Consider the following 12,517-nt stretch of genomic DNA (forward strand, 5'->3'; position numbering starts at 1 on the left):
TCTAAGAAGACAATGCATGAAACAAGATCAACAGTCATGTCAAATTATCAAATCAGAGAGTACTTACAGTTTATCCCATGAATGATTTTACTTAACAAATCCCAGCAAGTGTGACAAATAAAAGAGTGGGAACAGGGGCTGCTGAGGGTTGATACATTGGGAGGGATGAGCTCATTGGGAACGCTCTGCTCTGTGTTATATTTCACTGGGAGACATTTTTGGGCTTCTTTTGTGTTGAGGAAAATCAAAGCATCATTTCAACCACCCCTATCACAGGAAGCTTTATCCTGTTAAATGAACGTGTTACCTGAACAACCTTAGGAAACAGTGAAAATAATGTACTTTAGGAACCCAAATGGGAAATGTATTGATTTTTTAGGTGTCCAGTAGGAAAGAATGGTCAGGGAGAAGCAGCATAACAAGTACAAAGTCAATTTTGAGATCTAATTCTGTGTTGCAGAGAATTTTGCAGTGAATTCTGAAATATGATTATCCCACTGATGTAAAAAAATATAATACAAAGCTTTTGATTAGAAATTAAATATAAACTGCACTGAATAAATTCTGTGTATTAAATAAATGGTTCAAGGCAATCTCTATTTTAATAGACTTAAAGGTAACTCGATGCAAGTGAAATTTAACTTCCACTTTAGTTCCAGTTTTTCATTTTAACCAAAAAATCTCAATTGTAGAAGCAATCTCAAAAGTGAAGAAAGAGATATTCCTGCACTGAAACATGTATAACTCAAACCTGAGGTGACAAAGGAGTGCAAGAATTATTGATGAAAAGAAGCAAGAAAGCAGTTCTTGCATTCCAGTTATATTTATTTATTTATATGTATATATATGAAATATGTACCTATTTATTTATTCTATCTTTTAATACCTCAGGATTTCATTGATTTAATTTTTAAAGGAACAGAAAGAAGTAGTAAAAGTGAGTGGACTTTTTCTTGAATTTACACCTTCTCAGGGCATGTTCTTTATTTACTTTTTCACTTGAATTAAACAGTTTCTTCTCTAAACCAGCCATCTGGTGTGTGCAATAAGTGTGTGCAGAGGATATTAGCAAATGAAACTTATCTGAGCCTCAGCAACCCACTTCTTCCTGACCTGTTATCTGTGAGTTTATGAAACAGTTTTTAACTGTAACCCTAAAAATAACAGCCTTGCAGCTCTTTTTTTTTAAAAAAATTTCCCTCTTGCCTTTGCTTTTTATTCTTCTACTCTAAAGGTATTAGTTCTCTCTGATTTATGATGACTGGGATTGTCGAGTTGTTTTATTTTTTTAATTGTGCTTTTTCTGACTCTGGGCTGTTACAAAGGAAGAGAGTGAAAAAGGGGGGGAATGTGATGCCACTATGAAAAGCATAGTTGCCTTTAGTTCCAGAACCTCCCTCTGACCTTGGGCTGGCTCAGCCCCCCATTCAGCAGGAGTAAATTCCAGCAGCCAGGAACCAGAAATTATTGCATTTGTACACTGAGGGATGGCATATTCTTGTTTTTAACGCAGTGTGTTGAAGAGCAAGGCAACATGAAATAGTTTCCTGGTTGTTTGGGCCACTGTAACATTTTCCAGTGTTTCTGTTGGGTGATCAGAAAGCAAATGTGCTCCTGACAACTGGGGGCAGTTCAGGCATGATTCACTCTGCAGTGCCAAGCTTTGATTATTGCAGCAGCTCGTCAGTCCCTCTGTGCCCCGGGTGCCTTCGTGCTCATCACTGTCCAGCCGGGGGGGGGACAGACTCTTGGAGGCCCTGGGCTGTAACCCCTCATTCTAACCAGAATTATCTCAGTAAATTTAACTTAACATCCTACCAGGCAGCTCTATTTTATCCCAAAGCGATGACAACAGTGCCTGTTTGATACCAACAGAATTAATTAAAGCCAAGTCTGATTTATTTAGAATTTAATTGAGGCAAAGTATAAAACTTACTTATGCATTTTAATGACTTTACTTGAGGCTCACCTTTCCCTGCCTTTGGTTCACCAGGGCAATAAAAGATAATTAACCCATTTCTTGGTGCCCTGTAGGTTGTTACAGCGTGCCTTGGTAAGACAGAGATTATATATCCATGGGGATGTTGTACAATAGTGAAGGTGAAATGTTGAGGCAAAGGATCTCTGGGCTGTTTGGTGCCACTCCATGTCATCACAATTTCTCTCTGAAATGCAAACCCCGTGCTCTGTTGGGTGGCCTAGAGTCAAACTTAGTGAAACATGCTGGTTAAGTTGTTTATTTATCAAAAGAAAAGAGGTTTGAAATTGCCAAAGAAAAAGGGTGTGATTTGGTGGTGGGGAGAGAGGAGTCCAGCTGAGGTACAGTGGGATTGCAAATGACACCTGCCAGAACATGTGTGTCTGCTTGTGACCACAGGGCAGTCAAAGAGCTATTGGGGTACAGCTTAAAAACCAAATTAGACCAACCCCAAACAGAGGTTTTGCTGTAGCTGCTTGTAAGGTGTGACACACACAGCCTGGCATTGCCTGACCTTCACTCAGACATGCCCTCAGCCGTCCCTGGAGAGCCCAGCTCCCATGGGTGCTCCCCATCCATCCCTGGGGAGCCCAGAGCTCACAGGTGCTCTCCATCCATCCCTGGGAGCCCAGAGCTGATGGATGTTCCCCATCCAACCCTGGGGAGCCCAGAGCTCCCATGGGTGCTCCCCATCCATCCCTGGGGAGCCCAGAGCTCACAGGGGCTCCCCATCCATCCCTGAGGAGCCCAGAGCTCATGGATGCTCCCACTGCCTTCCTGGGACTTGCCCTTTGCCCCCAAGGCTTTCAGTGCACAGTTCAGAACCAAATGCCCGAGTTTCCAAGCTCCCCATAAAGAACTTTTGATAACCTTGACTGCCAGTTTTCCTAAAAATGAGAGTGGTTTGCTCATCAAGGAAATTCATCAAGTTTATACAGCGTTCCTTTTGAACTGAGTTTGCATTTGCTTGGGAAAAAAAAAAAATGTTAACCATAAGAAAATGATCTGTAATCTCAGCACTTGTATAACTCCTGATTAACCTCAAAAACATTCACTCATGCTTTTTTTAAAAAACACAAAGCCTAAAATGGAGATTCTACTTCTTTTCTCAGAAGAGATTTTATCATTATAAACCACTGAATGTCATCAGATAACCCATTATGTCGGCTTGACAAAGAGCTGACTCTGAACTGGGGTAACTGAGGTAAGAAAGTCCTTGTAACTAGAGCTGGGGATCATCTTGGCCTTTGAAAGAGAAAAGTCTGAGCAGCCTTAGAGAAGGAAGATTATCTTCAGCTAATTCCAGCTTTGGCCATGTGTAAAGCTGATACTCTGTGTATCCTAAGGATATCCATGTGCTCTGGGAGATCAATATTGACACTTTGGTTTCTATGTGTGCTTCCAAGATCCGAAACTTTCAAATTAACAATGAGCAACAGGAGAAATTTGGCGAGACATTTAAGACAATCTGAATTTCCATCCACTGCCCACCCAAATGGCTGAGTCTGTTTTAACTTGGAAAATGGTAATTAGTCCTAATTTATCATTGGTGCTTAAGCAGAACCTCAGTTGAAGGCACTGAGCCATCCTGCTTAATTGCCAGAGGCATATGGCAAAGTATGACTAAAACTAGTTTGCTCCAATGCTAATGAGTATAGAAATTCAGGAACTGTTGAAAAACTAGTGAATACAAACCCTTAATAATGCCCAGGGAATGATGTCATTCCATTCCTGCCATAAAGAATCTGCCTTGCAGGGGCAGCAAATGCCAAACGATCATTTGCAGAGTGAAATGCTGCTGGTGAGCACTGTGGAAAAGCTGCTCTGCAAACCTGTTAATCCATTTTAAATGTACTTTCTTGGTGATAAAGATGAGTTATTGATGTGCTGATACAAACAACGTCTGTAAGCAGTGCTAAAACCCTGCAGTTGGTATTTGTAAAAACTAATCTTCATTCCCAGTTTCATTTCCAATTTGCTCACTTCTGTTTTCCTGAAAGGCAAAGCAATGTGATTGTACAATCCTTTATATTTTCATAGTTCTGCAAGTAAATTAAGCCCTCTCACAATTCCCTGTAAGGAGGAAATGTTGCTGTTCCCTTTGGCTCCTCAGGAAAGCCGTGAGATCCGTGGAGGGCTTTGCTGAAGGCTGCAGTGAGTCAGTGCTGTATCCAATATTACAGATTAAGATCGTGGCTCTGGGCTCTGCAGAGCCTCCACCAGGAGATCAATACTGCTGAACTGGGGGCTATTTTTAGTGGAGAGTTCACTCTTCCTTCATTTTCTGCCTCCTTGCTGTGCCTACCACCTTCCACACACCCCTCATAGAGAATAATAATCACACATCTCCTCAGAAGCTTTTTTTTTCTCTTCTATTACAAGTGGGAAAGAATTACGCTGGATATTTTCCTTGTTTTAATCTGCAAAGCAACTTGTCCTTATGATACTGCACAGGTTGCTCACTAATGTCTTTCTTAAAGCCTCTGAAAGATGTTTTTGTCATTATTCATCGACCAAGAACATAATTATTAACAAATTTGATGTTGCAATGTTAAAACAGAAAAAAGAGCTGCTCCTAGAAAACCTTCATGTGCAATATATTGGGAAATTAATGACATGGTAAATAATTTTAGTCACTGAGTATGGAGATGCTTCAGAAAACATCCCAGCCATTACAGATGGTATTAAAGGGCTTTTTCTTTGGTTATGTTTCCTTTTTGACAAAAATAAGCTAATTCTTGATTTTCCAGTTGCTGAAGATTAAGAAGTAACTTTCCCCTCTGTGTGCTAATTTCCCTTTTTTCTCGTTTTTCAATTATATATTGTATGAATATCCAGTAATCTCACACGAAGAAAACTCTGAACCTAAAATAAACTGAAATACTTTCCCAGTGAAGCAGAAAATCTTATCTTTGATCAGACTAATTAATTTTGGGATAAAGAAAAAAACCAGAACATCTGATGTGAAATGCAAAATTTGCAGTACTTTCAATTTACCAAGTTTTGGTTTAGAAACTAAGATTCCATTAAAAAAAAAAGGAAAATGAATTTGATATCACAGCTCAACCAGACTAAACATTTATATCACCAGTATTGTGAATCCAAACTAGCAAATAGAGAGTGGAATTCTGCCCTAGGCTGTTTTAGCTTTCTGAGGATGCAAATTTAATACGAGCTATTCCCTAATACAGGTTTTCATAAAATAATTATCATCATTCTATTTTCTAGTATTTTGGAAATTCAGGCAAGTTCTTGAAATTAATAGGAGTAGCAATCAGAATAAATGTGATGTGCTCCTGCACACCGCGTCTCTGGAAATCATTCCTCACAAATTTGCAGAAGCAGCTTAGAGAGGGTTTGGTTCTGCTTAAGGGGACATTCTCTGTTCTTCACAGCCCATAAAAATCCCACTTATTCTTTGCTGAAGTTGGCATGTTTGTATGTGAGCTCACACTTTCCTGATGATAGAAGGATGATTGATGTCCTGGTCCTTCAGGGTTCCAGGCAGCAGAATAAAATGCCAAGGTCTGATCCTACTCAAGGTAAAGACCTCCAGCAGATGTGACCATGAGTCCAGAAGAACATTTGCAGTGGCCTGAACTGGGATGTCCTTCACTCGCAGTTATTCACCTCTGAACACGCCTGGATTGTGCTTTTAACAGCCTGAACAGTGCTCAGCTTTTGCAGTAACCATTGTCTCTGACTTTTCCGGATGTTAGGAATGTGTGTGCCCTCAGATTTACATGAGATGTGCCTTTTAAGTATCTCTTCCTCATTTTTTTGTCATTCTATCAGATGGATGAATCGTTTGGGTCTCGCAGCAATTGGTTACACACCTGATGACAAGGACATTCATCCAGATGAAGGTAATGCTTCAGTGATTATAATTAGGAGAGGAGAGCAGACAGCAGAGATCTGTTCAGTGTCTCAACAAACTTGGAGATGTCATAACTGACTCCTTTATTAACATTTGGCTGTATCTTTTCAAATACCAACTTTTATAAGAATCCTTGCCCTTGAAGAACTCCAGTTATTGGAGAAAGTAAATAAAGAAAATAAAATCCTGAGTAATATTTTTAGAAATATTTAAAATAAGTGATAAAGAGAATTCAGGGTTCAGGTTGAGGTGTTGTCTCCCAAATCTCAGCCCTCAGGGATGCCCCTTAAAGCAAGTGAAGACACCACAAACCCAGGCAACATGTGCTTTTTGTGCCTCCTGAGCTCAGGTTCCAGCCTTGCCTTTTCCCACCACCCACAGTGGAATTATGCTGACTCAATAAAGTGTTGAGGCATCTGGAATGAAGTTTCTCTTTGACAGTCTGTGACCTGAAGTTGGGGTTTAGGTGCAGTGGGAGTCAGGTGCCCAACCTGCTTTCTGTAGCGCTGCCCTAAAGCATTTGGAGATTCACGTGCAGATCTGTGTATCTCAGTGCCAGACATTTCCACAGGCCTGTTCCTTGTGGCTGCCAAGCCCTGTGGGTGACTGGGGAATGCTTACCTTGCCTTGCTAACGATGTTTTTAAAATGTGGGTTGTGGAAAAGCACAGGAGTGAAACCAGGAATGCTTTGTTAGCAGATTACTGGAGCGAGAGTGACCAGGACGACATCGATGGCTCGCTCACCCTGAAGCAGGAGGGCTCCTCAACACTGTGTGACACCTACCATCGAACACCCTCAGTGAGTCCCAAATGTTGCATTTGACAGTAGGTCACCAAAAAAATCTCTGTGTGCCTTGAGTTGCACTTTCCCCGTTTCGGAACATTTAATTGCCGTCAAGGTGGAATAAAGCCGGATCTCATTGTAAGGGTGAAATTATTGCTGTTCCTCATTAGCCAAGACCTGGAGGTTTCCATAGCAAGTCAGTTACAAAGGAAGGAGAGGTAAATATCTCCTGACACGGATCTGCCACCACACTGTAAATATGACCTTTTTTTTTTTAGGGTTGGTGAGACTACACCTGATAATAGGAACAAATATTCAAATGTTGACTTCACTGCAGAGCACGAAAAGAATGTGGTGGATGGGATAGTCTGGATTAAATGAGACTGTTTTTCAAATATCAGTATTGGATACTGGGGGATGGAGATTAAGGTCAGCTCACATTCACGCAGTAATCAGGTTTTAGTTCTTCTTCTCAGAACAAATCTTTCTAGGTAGGGGGTTTTTGTTACAATATTGTGCACAATACCATGGTATTGATAGTATTGCAAATAGAACGCTTCTATTAGACAAAACACAGACAGGCTGTGATAATTATTCTATGTTTCTAAACACAGATAGGACTGTTCTCTATTTTTCTTTCAGATTTTTCTTCAGCGTGAATGACATGATCCTCACACAGCCAGAACCAAAGAAAGAGTGACTGAGACAACAGCATCACATGGGTGAAGTTCAGACTGATTTTCACCCATGTGATGCTGTTTTATCAACTGGGATACAGGTTAAGCCCCTCCCTTTCTGTTTTTCCACATTTTTGCCTTTCTCTTTGTTTTTGAATTAAATTTATACACAGACCCAGCAGAATTAATTCAAATAATTCCAGAAGTTCAGCAGTCCCCCAGTCAAAAATCTTCCTGGGTGCTGAAATTTTTGTTCTTTGGGTTTAGTTTTTGGTTTTTTTCCTTTGGGTGGATACATATCCCCTAAAAAGAGAAAGTAAATCCAATTATGGTTTCTTTTTGGAGACTCCCATGTCTTCATGGCATACTGTGGGACTGAGTGTAAGCTGGGCAGGTCTTCAGGAAACCTGCATCAGTGTTATACTGTTCTTTCCATCAGGAGTTGTGTGTGGGCAGAGAATGTGCAAAACAAGAATAGGGAGTGGTTAAAATATAGCACTTGCATAAAAGTTCTCACTGCTAATTATCTTCTGTTTACTCTAATTATCTTCTGTTTCCAGAGGTTCATGTTATGACATATCAAGCACATCAGTCCATTGATTACTATATATATCTCATAATTTTCTACACCACAGTCCCTTCCTTGGCTCTGTTCAAAACCCTGTCTCATGGTCAGGTGTTTCTGTGTCTTCCCAGGTGAATTCCTCCAGCCCATTCCCCGAAGCCAAACAAGGTCGACACTTTTCGAGCGAATCGACGTATTCCCATTCCTCTGCCGAGGATTCCCGGCAGGATGCAGCAGGCAGCACACACTCCTCGGGATGCAGACCCCCCTACCGAGAGCGGCGCTCGTGGCAGGACCTCATAGAGACCCCCCTGACCAGTTCAGGGCTGCACTTCCTGCAGACTGTTCCTCCCGAGGCCGAGTACTCGAGCGGCCGGCCCGGAATGTCCCCGGACAAACGAAGACAAGCCACGCTGCCGGTCCAGAGGCGACATAATTTTGAGCAGGACGGGCCTTTCCCTCTGGTGGAGTGCCCCAGGGGACACAGCTCCCATGGCAGGCCCCAAAAACAACGCAGCCAGAGCCTCCCCCGGAACAGAGACGTCAGGGGCAAGGGCCGGGTAAAGTCCATCGAAGGGGTGGATGACAGTCTGGAAGAGAAAGTTCCCATTAGGAGGCACAACAGTTTCTGTGCAGAAGGTGAGCTCTGGGAGATGTTCTGATCCTCCTGACTGCCATCAAAAGCCAGGGCAGTATTGCCATTATTCCCAGCAAGTTTTCTGTGGTTGAACCGCTGGACGTTGGCAAATTCATCCATCACTACACAGGAATTCATATATGAAATTCCAGGAGGTAACACTAAGAATAGAGCTTTGGGATGATCAAAAAGTTCTTGTTTTATCAAGACAAACACCAGAGAACTGTGTAATAGGGTTAATTTACTCATGAAGCTGCAGTATTGCTGGGTTTAGAGACTTTGTCGAAGCAATTGGATTTGTTGTCAGGTTTCTTTATTTTCTTTCAGAAAACATAAAAGAGATTGAAGAAATCACAGATGGTCTGCAGGAGCTGTACAAAACCCTGGAAGAAGCCAGTCTGTCAGCTTTTGGGGAGCAGCGTCCTTCCACCAAGCAGGAGTTCCGCAAGTCCTTCGTGAAACGATGCAACGACCCCGTTATCAATGAAAAGCTGCACCACATCAGAGTTCTCAAGAGCACTTTAAAAGTAAGGCTTTAGCATTGGCTTTGGGATAAGGAACATAACCTTGTAAAAGTGTAATCACAGAGTCACGGAAAGGTTTGGGTTGGAAGGGACCTTAAAGCTCATCCAGTCCCACCCCCTGCCATGGGCAGGGACACCTTCCACTAGCCCAGGTTGCTCCAAGCCCTGTCCAACCTGGCCTTGGACACTCTCAGGGATGGGGCAGCCACAGCTTCTCTGGGCAACCTCTGCCAGGGCCTCCCCACCCTCACAGTCAGGAATTTCTTCCCAATATCCCATCTAAACCTGCTCTCTGGCAGTGGGAAGCCATTCCCCCTTGTCGTGTCACTCTGTGCCCTAAATCTCTTAATGTTTTCCGTGGATGAGGCTTTCTTTGTAGCTTTAAAATTAAGTTGCAAATAAACTAAAACTCCTTGAAAGCAAACATGTTCCAGCTTAAGGAAAGAAAAGAATGAATATTTGGCACTCTGTATAGGCATGTTGTAGCAAGTGCCATGGACTGAGTTGTCAAATAGTTTAAGCTGTTATGGTTCCTGAATTTAGGTAAAATATTAAAGTGTTCCTGGCACTTTGCATTAAAGTAAAAGAAGAAATAAAGTGCTGAAATATAAGATTTCATTTTGACATGTCTTTCTGGAATTTTCCAGGCAAAGGAAGGGGACCTCACAGTTATCAACAGCCTTCTGGATGATCCCAACTTAACATCAAAGAAGTTCAAAGATTGGAAACTAAAGAACTATGAGTTTTTCCTGGACATTTGTGAGTACAGTGGTGCTGGGAAATCCCAAAATGGAGCCTCTGAACTGGGAAGCTCAGCCCCAATGCTGACACACACACACTCCTTCATCGAGACCCACGTGTGACAGGACTCAGCCTGAGTAGCTGCTGGGTGCCCTGAAAATCGAGTCAAACACTGGCATATTTATTGATAACACGCTCAGCAGTACTGTAAATACTTGGGTAAGAGAATAGTGCCACAGGATGCCTCCTACATTGCATGAGAAGACAATAATATTTTAAATGGATTTTTTTTGTTTGCTGTTATCGACCAATGTCCGTATCAAGCTCTGCATTAGGAAGAAGTGGTGCAGAAGTGTAACTGAATATAAATACCAGTATATTTAAAGTACTGTACTAAAATTAAGCTTATAGTATGAGCTCCTACAATCATTTTATATATTTAGATATATATAAACACATATCTATGTATATAAAATGTAACATGGTAGTTGACATTTCCTTTTAAAATGCCCTAAAGTTCACATTTTCACACACTGTTCCTTGAGGGAAAAAAAAATATAAAAACGAAGGCATAAATCCATTGGCCGCTCTCAGAGATGACCGTTTATTTTTGCAACATCTCCAGGTAGTGACCATCTTTGCAAATAAAAGGACAGAGTTAGCAAAATGTAAACTCAATCCCTATAGTGTGCCTTAAAATGTACACTGTACATCTAACAAATAGACCCCAGTCTGGCCCTATGGGCACTCTGTACATGCCATTAGATACTGTGTTTTTAACATGCTGTGCCTGCCTTTCCAACGAGGGAACAGGAGCAAGCAGGTGAGGCACAGAGGTAGAACAATGTTGGTTGTTCACTAATGCTGCAACTTCAACTGGTTTTAGTAGAATTTGAAGTATTTCATGGTGAAAGAAAAAAAAATCATCTGGGCTGAGTAAGGTACCTACTGCAGGTTTTCATCCTTTCTTCACTGTGAATTTAAGTGACACATGACTGTGAGTCACAAAATTCAAAAGGAGAATGAGAAGGAAGTTTAAAAAACTCCTGAGCTAATCAATTACATTCTGTGACATCTATAGCTGAGTAAATTATTCAAAGTTATATAATGTCTGGCAATAATTTTTAACTGGTAGCAGTACTTTTAGCACGTGGGTGAAGTGATTCAAAGCATCACTTGAAAATCAGTCTGTATGGGTTGGTTTGGGAAGACACACAAGTCACACGGGGTATTTCACTTCCTTGCCTGGGTGAAGAACGGTTTCTAAGAATCAGATTTTGGAGAAAATACTTGTATTCTTGGGGAAAGAAAAAAAAAAAAAAGGTTGTTCTGAATGCTAGTGAACATGAAGCTCAAACACATTCACGGTTTTCTTTGACTCTGCTTACCAGAATATTTCTGAAAGGCAGAAGGAAGGGGATGTGACTAAAACTGATGTCATTTCACTGAAACACAGACATTCACTGAGAATTTTTTCACAAGATAAACATAGTTGTCTCCCATACGTCAAGGTGTATAAAATCCATGCCATTCAACATAATACTGAACTTAGTTTAAAATGTTATCTCAGTGAGGTCCCAGTATCCAGGAAGAGATTTAATTTTTCCCAAGTCCAGAAGCAGGTGAAGGTATCCTGTGTGTTTAGCTCTGTCTCCACAGAGCAGCTGGGGGGGCTGACCTTGGCTGGCCACCTGCCCTCACTCCCCCTCCTCAACAGGGCAGGTGGAGAAAATGTCATGGAAAAGCTCCTGGGTTGAGATAAAGACAAGGAGATCACCTACTAATGGTTATCATGGGCAAAACAATCCTGACTTGGGAAAAAATTCATTTACTGGCAATTTAAAATACAGTTGCATAGTGAGGAAAAAAAAAGACAAATTAAAAACACCTTTCCCTTGCCTCCTCTCTTCTTTCCAGGTTCAATTTCATCCCTTCATTCCCAGCAAGCAACAGTATAAATTATAGAATCTATTTAGAAAGCAATTCATACTTACATGCAAGCACTGATGGATGCTCACAGAATTAGTTAAATAGATGGAACTTTCAATATTCCTAAAGAAATTTAAATTTGCCTTTTGTTTCAAACCCAAAAGATGTTTTGTGCTTTCATAATAAAAAGATCTATATTATTTTTAAATAGCTTTCCACTGTATTGTCACTCAAGAGAGAAATTACAATTGTCCACTGAGCCTATTCAGTGAAGTCTGAGTAAACAGGGAAATAAGGTATTTCTCTTCTAAAATGCTACTTATAGATGCAGCTGAAAATGATATACATAATTTGGAAGATATATTTCTCAGAACTAACACAAATAGGAAGGAAAGTAGATGATCTCAATTTTAAGTTAAAATAGATTTCTGAAATGCGAGTAGAAGAGAGAAATAGTTGCAAATTCATACTTTTGCTCAGCTTATCTTTCAAATCTTGCAGTGTCATTCTGAAATTCTCAGAATCGTGAGTCTGCCTTTTGCTCCTGGAGAGCAGCTCTCAGCAAACGTGATTTGCACTGAACAGGCCAGATAAATTATCCAGGACATTCATAAGGTGAAATGAGATACACTGGAGAAATTTCCTGTAATGGGCTTAAGATTAACTGGGAGAAAAGTCTGAAAGATTTATCTGGCGTTGCTTGTGCCTTAGAGCAAGCAAAATCTAATTGCTAAATTAAGCAATACAAAGACTTTATTCTTTCCCAAATGTCAGCTGGCTTTTGGGAGTCATTTCAGAAGAACT

General features: G+C 40.9%; 1 protein-coding gene across 4 annotated transcripts in view; it reads left to right on the forward strand.

The window, feature by feature from the left end:
• LOC116793858 (connector enhancer of kinase suppressor of ras 2-like) overlaps positions 1 to 12,517 on the forward strand; it is a 171,947-nt gene that overhangs the window by 158,021 nt on the left and 1,409 nt on the right. The window contains exons 20-24 of one of the 4 annotated variants that reach the window (XR_004359608.1): positions 5,774 to 5,844; positions 6,552 to 6,655; positions 8,014 to 8,521; positions 8,847 to 9,046; positions 9,691 to 11,043. Coding sequence is in view for 3 of the 4 variants with exons in the window: in XM_032702033.1 (XP_032557924.1) it covers positions 5,774 to 5,844; positions 6,552 to 6,655; positions 8,014 to 8,521; positions 8,847 to 9,046; positions 9,691 to 9,906 (1,099 nt within the window). In the remaining variant the exon portion in view is untranslated. Of the gene's footprint in view, positions 1 to 5,773; positions 5,845 to 6,551; positions 6,656 to 8,013; positions 8,522 to 8,846; positions 9,047 to 9,690; positions 11,698 to 12,517 lie in introns of those variants that run through there. The other 3 variants (XM_032702033.1, XM_032702036.1, XM_032702034.1) reach the window with 3 other exon arrangements.

Source organism: Chiroxiphia lanceolata, chromosome 14 (genome assembly GCF_009829145.1).
Source record: "Chiroxiphia lanceolata isolate bChiLan1 chromosome 14, bChiLan1.pri, whole genome shotgun sequence".
NCBI classification, from domain to species: domain Eukaryota; kingdom Metazoa; phylum Chordata; class Aves; order Passeriformes; family Pipridae; genus Chiroxiphia; species Chiroxiphia lanceolata.